This window comes from Melospiza melodia, chromosome 12 (genome assembly GCF_035770615.1).
Source record: "Melospiza melodia melodia isolate bMelMel2 chromosome 12, bMelMel2.pri, whole genome shotgun sequence".
In the NCBI taxonomy this organism is placed as follows: Eukaryota; Metazoa; Chordata; class Aves; order Passeriformes; family Passerellidae; genus Melospiza; species Melospiza melodia.
The window spans coordinates 13,781,776-13,787,775 of NC_086205.1; the positions used below are offsets into that span (position 1 = coordinate 13,781,776).

The following is a 6,000-nucleotide window of genomic DNA, read 5'->3' on the forward strand; positions in this document are numbered from 1 at the left end:
TGATATGTTCTTTAAATAAAAGATTGTAATTAGCTTACAGAGTTAACGAAACCCCCTTACTAAACACTTCAGCAAAAGGTCTTTTATGGATCAGGAATAACAAGCTATTCTGCACATGGAAATTAACCTGGAAATGTGGCTGTCTGCACCAAGTTTTCTGACTGATTGTGACTTTGCCCCCCTTGCCTAATTTCCGGAATGAAGGTTAAAACTATGTGACTTTATTTCAAAGCAGTTGAAATTATATTATGTGCTACTCGAAATGTAATGTTACCAAACTTGTATTTATTCCTTTTGGCGAGAACTTCCTGCAATCTCGTCATCAGCTGAGGCAGTTGTCTGTGCTCACAGCCTCGTTCTAGCCCTGGAACACGTCAGTTATTTCTGTTCTTATGTCAGCCCAAACATTTGAGGAAGTGATAAAAGAGCAGCTGTCACTAAGGCCAGTGATGGCTAAAGGAGAGAGAGACTTGTGGGAATCTTCTGTGCTGAAGCGTGAAGGTCATGCTTCTTGAAATCTGGGGTCACACTGAAAGATATGTGGATGAAGAAGACAGAAGATGCATCCTGTTCTAATTTATAAGGGTTCTTTCTTAGATGAGAACACAGGGAGCTGTTCTGGCAGGGCTTTTCTGCTCTGTGTAGTTAAAAAGGTGAAAAGTCTGCTGTTCTCCCTTGTCTCACTTTCTGTCTTAGAGTTTTTGGAATTGCCCAAGCACTGAAATCTATTTTTACATATTTGAAGTTGCTCGGTAACTGGATTTTTTTACTCAGCAGAATAACATGTTTCTTCTACAGATGTTTCAAGTACTCCATGGAGAAAAGCCACTCTATATCCAAGCAAATAACTGTGTAGAAGCCAGCGAGTGGATAGAGGCTCTGTGCCGGGTAACCAGGTGCAACCAGAGGAGGCTGAGCTTTTACCACCCCTCTGCTTTCCTGAACGGGAGCTGGCTGTGCTGCAAGGCCACGGCCGAGAGCACCGAGGGCTGCGCGCGCTGCACCGCGTAAGTGCTGCCTGCCCGGGCTGGGAGCCACTGCGGCTCACACACAGGGGAGCAGGGCTTTCCCTCTCTCGTTCTGCTAAATGCCACAGCGACCTGCCACGGGGATCAGGCACAGACTGCTGGATTTCTGTTACTTTGGGTGCCACCCTGTGGAGGGAACCTGCTCGGCATGAAAAGCACAAATTCTGAGATCTCTTCATGCAGAATAATGGATTTAATTCACATGCCAGGTTGCATGAAGAAATATGACACACCAGAAAGTTCAGCCTGAAAGTCTTCTCTCCTTAATGACTTTGTCTTGTTCTTTACAACCACTTCACATACTTGAAAGGAGTGCCCTAAGAAAGTCAGCTAAATAATCTTGCATGTAGATTTGACAAATCATTTGGGTTTTGTAGGTATGTTAGAAAAACTAATAACATCTTAAAATGGTTTAATGTCTTTTTAGAAGCTGCTGATTTCTGAAAACAAAGAAATGCTTTGATTTCTTTTAAAAATAAATTTATCCTTAACTGGGTAGGTTATATAAACTACATACTAAGTTTTGTGAAACTGTCTATGAGTGGTAAACATATTAAAAGGCTATGTGTAATGAAAAAGAATCTGTTTTTACTTGCTTTGAGGAATTATTGATTACCTGTCTTTGTTCACCTTTTAGAGATGTTCCTGCTGATACTCAAATTGAGATTGATGGAGACAGAGAGACGGAAAGAATTTACTCCCTTTTCACTATCAACAGGTCTAAATTACAGAAGTTGGAAGGTACCCAAATGATAATTAAGAAGAATTACACTGATATTCAGTTTTAGTTCTCTAAGCCAAGAATATAAATTTTGAACAATTAACTGAATTTAACGATTCACCTGGAAATAATAGAAAGTAGAGAAAGAGCTAGAAGATAAAAATTCAAAGTGCCCTGGTGTCTGATGTTCTTCAGGCATTTCTTTACAATAGATAGCAGGCATTGTTCTAACTGAATTTCCATATGTGTAATATTTTAATAGTTTAAACTGCAACTGTAGGTGGTGCTTTTCTGCCTTTGTCCCTTTCCTTACTATGTGATGAATATTAGGCTGTAAGGAAATGCTGAACTTCTCTTAATGTGAAGAGGAGAGAGCTGGATGCTCAAGATGCTGAACAGAGCTAGCAGAACTTAAGCTATAGACTTGTAGATACATTTAATTGATACTGCCTCCTGCTTTTATCTTAATCCATTTTATGTATAAGCCCGAGTAACTTTACATTTCAGAATGTTGGAGTTACCATTTGCATGGGAGTTAGATTTGGTTTTTAATTGTTGAAATTCTAAATGAGATGATTGTGGTTGTTTTTGCAGAGGCTTGTGGAAGTATAGCAGTCTATCAAGGTCCTCGGAAAGAACCAGATGATTATTCTAACTTCACCATAGAAGATTCTGTAGCCACTTTTCATACACTTCAGCAGATAATAGATATAATAGAAAAGCTGGATGAATCACATGAAAAATACCAGAAGAAGAGATCATCTAGTGCCAAATATGGTAGTGAGTAAGTATCTTGTGTAACTTTGACATTGATAAATGTGTATTTTGAAAAAAATAAATCATAGGGAAAGGCCAGACTTGTTGGGATAAAGATAATGAAGGTAGAGTTAGACAACACAGACATGGAGAGAATGGTACATCATTTGTACTAGTGCAGCTTTTTACCAGTTGTTGAAGATCCGAGTTCTTCTGGTGTGGATTCATCTGTTCCTGTTGGGATTCCTGTAAGTGGGTGCAGTGACTCTGTTGTTTCCTTGCAACTTGGCATTTGAAGTGCACACAGAATTTATCCATAACAGTATGCCTGCCTTCTTCCCCCCCCAAAAAAAAAATTTGGTTAAATAATTGAAGTATCAAGTTATATGAAACTGTCAAAATTTTACTGCAGAAATATATCTTTTAGGTAGCATATTTACTGTTTGTATTTCACTTGCCATACTCAATGATAAATACTACTTCTTGTGAATGTAAAAAACTGTTCTTTGGAGCACATTGTTGTTCTAGAGCACATTCTTTAGTTCTCTTTAATCCTGGCTTATGCCTCTGGAACACCACTGGCAAGTTTTTAGATTTTGTCTTTGTATCACTAAGGATTTATTGAAGGAAAGGAAAAATAAAGAAAAGCTCAAAACCTGGTGTGGTTTGCTTAGGTTAGTGTTTGACCCAAGTTTTTCAGAAAAATTGACCGTGATTTAGAAGTCCCATGTGAAAGTAAATGAGGCTTTTGCAAATCACTAAATTTCACAATTAATGGTAGAAAATGGGGGGTTTTGCCTGATAAATTAAAATTGCATGATGAGAACTAGAAAGCAAATGTTAATCTTAAAAGTATTTACATATAATATTTTGGTTTTTTGCAGAGAAAATCCAATTGTTGGAAAAGTTTCCTAACAAAAACCAACTGGCCCACTTGGATGAAAAAAGAAACTGGAAATGTTCTAGTGTTTTGGGTTTTTGTTTGTTTTTTTTTAATTCATTATATGAATTTTTGCAAAATATTTAAGAATGAACATAAATGCTAGTTGTGTTGACAATCTATTTAATATTTAAGAGAAAAATACGTTCTTGGAAATCTGGTTTTTAAGGTTTATTCTCATTTTGCTGAAGAACTTGAAGTTCCAGGTTCTTGAAATAACAGATGTGAATAAATCTAAAGGTTGTTTTGCCATTGTTTTCTTATTGGGAAGAACTTTGTAAAGAAATAAGCTTTTTCATGGAAGAAAATCCACACTGCATTTGTTGGTTGGATTACATCTCAGTACATACACTGCAAACTTGCATGAGTTTACCATGAGTGCCTGCCCTGCTGATACGGATCTCGAAATAGAAATCCCAAGATCTTATGATGTGGAAAAGATCTGAAGCTTTACACTCAATACATTTGACTTTTTTTTTCCTTGTATTAGGTGTTGTCAGGACTTGATTTATCTACAGTTGAAGTTCTACAGAACCATGCAGTATGCTGCAAATAATCTGGACAGCAAATACCAGTGTTAGTTGAGTTATTAAGTACTAAAGAAGAAATCAGGGAACTTACGTTGTACCTCTTGTTTACATTTGGAGTGAGTAATATATGGAGTGACATTAGACCACTGTCTATTTTCTTTAGCAGTTTTTAAGGTACATATTTTTACTTAATCTGAAAAGAAATGCAGGGTAGTAACATTCTTGTTAAATAGGTTTGCCTTCAGATAGAAAAATTGAAGTGTGAACAGATTGTGGTTAAGTACTGATCAATTAACATCATCCCATGTATGATTTAACTTCTTTTTATAAAAAGTAATAACTACGTCCAGCTCAACTTTTGACTACAAATCTAATAAATAATCTCTATTATAATCACTCAAAGCACTTTAGATATCTGGACTATCCCAGATTATTTTTAGATACTTTGTAGTATCTGCTTGTTATGATCAGTTGAATGATCAACATTGTTTTGTCTTTAAACAATGCTTCAGTGAATATTTTTGTATCTTTAGTTACATAGATTCGTATTTGCCACTTAACACAATTTTAAACTGGCATTCCTGACTTCAGTAAGATTAATTTTTGCTCACTTTGTCTGAGAAGTTAGTTTTCTGCTGAGAAAAAGTATATGTATATAACCAGGAAGAAGCAAAGGTATTACTGTGGCAACTTTGCTTCATCAGTATTAAATACAATGGTACTCCTTGGAATATTATTTTTAATAAAAGTTGTATGTGGTACTTTTATTTTTTAAAGCATTTTCTGTGGGGTCTTTTGTTGTTTTGTGGGGTATTTTTTAGGTTTTGTTTTGTTTTTCCAATCACAATTTGGCCAAATTAATTAGGAATGTAACTTAGACTAGAAATACACAATGCTTGAAACAGTAAGGTGTTGGAATTACCACACATTTATTATACTGTTGGAAGAAGGCTTTCTATAATGGAAGCAAGGTGGTAAGACAGGATTGAAATTTCTTTGGAATGAATGTAACTTGTTAAAATGACTTCATTTTAATACCAAGATATTTTGGAATATCTGAGATTCAGTACTAGGACCTGCAACATCACAATCATTTAATCACCTCAGCTGGTTTTGCCTTTTCCTTTTTTTACACATTTATTGTGTTCAGCAGGACTTTTATTTGCCAACAGTTAAAAGTGAGGGAGAATACAGCAATGCAAATAGATGTGTTTTGCCAAGGTAAAGATAAATTGCCATTAATCAAAAACTGCCATTAAACAAAGTTGAATGTGGTTGAGGGTCAGAATTATGGTTTGTTGTATATGAATTAACCCAGTGGCAAACCCTCTTCCTTGGAGCCGTTTTCTGTTGTTTTCAAATTAAAATTTATGAAAAATTGAGTAGTATACTCTTGCAATGTTGGGGTTTTATAATATGCACTTTTTTTTTTTTTGCTTTGGTACTGGAATATTGAGGAAAAAAAACCCAGAAGTCCATTGAATATTTGTGACCATTAAGATTTGATTTATCATTTTATAATGTTTTAAAGTACAGTAGATGTTCTAGAATTTAATTAGGTACAAGTAGAATAATTAATAATAAAAGTTGCATTCATTTTGATTAGTGTAGAAAAGTGATGTTATTCAGTAATTAGTTCTGTTAGGATTGTAAAAGTTTTAATGTTATTATGATGTATTGTTGAATGTATTTTTATTTAAATTTTATTTTCTTATCAAGACATTAAAATGTTTTGTAACATTGCTTGAGAATAACTCAGAAATAAATTACAACAAACCTGAGATCAGCTGTTTGTTTCCTGTGAGGCCTGGCTGTTTAAAATGGTAGCATTTTACTGAATGAATGGGGGTTACATACAGGAATTGGGTGTAAAGAGAGAAACCTAATTGATGGTGGGGGCAGAAGCCACCAAAATTGACCTGGGGGATGTGGTGTCTGCAGATTGTTCCATTCAAAATTGGTGGCTGGGGAGATAAGTGCTGGTTCATCATTTAGTGTAAGAGCATCAGAGAATCCTTGGGAATT

General features: G+C 35.4%; 1 protein-coding gene across 2 annotated transcripts in view; it reads left to right on the plus strand.

The window, feature by feature from the left end:
- Window positions 1-5,756, plus strand: part of RASA2 (RAS p21 protein activator 2) — a 45,259-nt gene extending 39,503 nt beyond the window's left edge. For both annotated transcript variants that reach the window (XM_063166887.1, XM_063166889.1), the window contains 4 exons: window positions 799-1,007; window positions 1,666-1,769; window positions 2,344-2,533; window positions 3,390-5,756. In XM_063166887.1, the coding sequence (XP_063022957.1) occupies window positions 799-1,007; window positions 1,666-1,769; window positions 2,344-2,533; window positions 3,390-3,420 (534 nt within the window). In that variant the 3' untranslated portion in view covers window positions 3,421-5,756. The remainder of the gene's footprint in view (window positions 1-798; window positions 1,008-1,665; window positions 1,770-2,343; window positions 2,534-3,389) is intronic.
- Window positions 5,757-6,000: the final 244 nt, after the last annotated feature.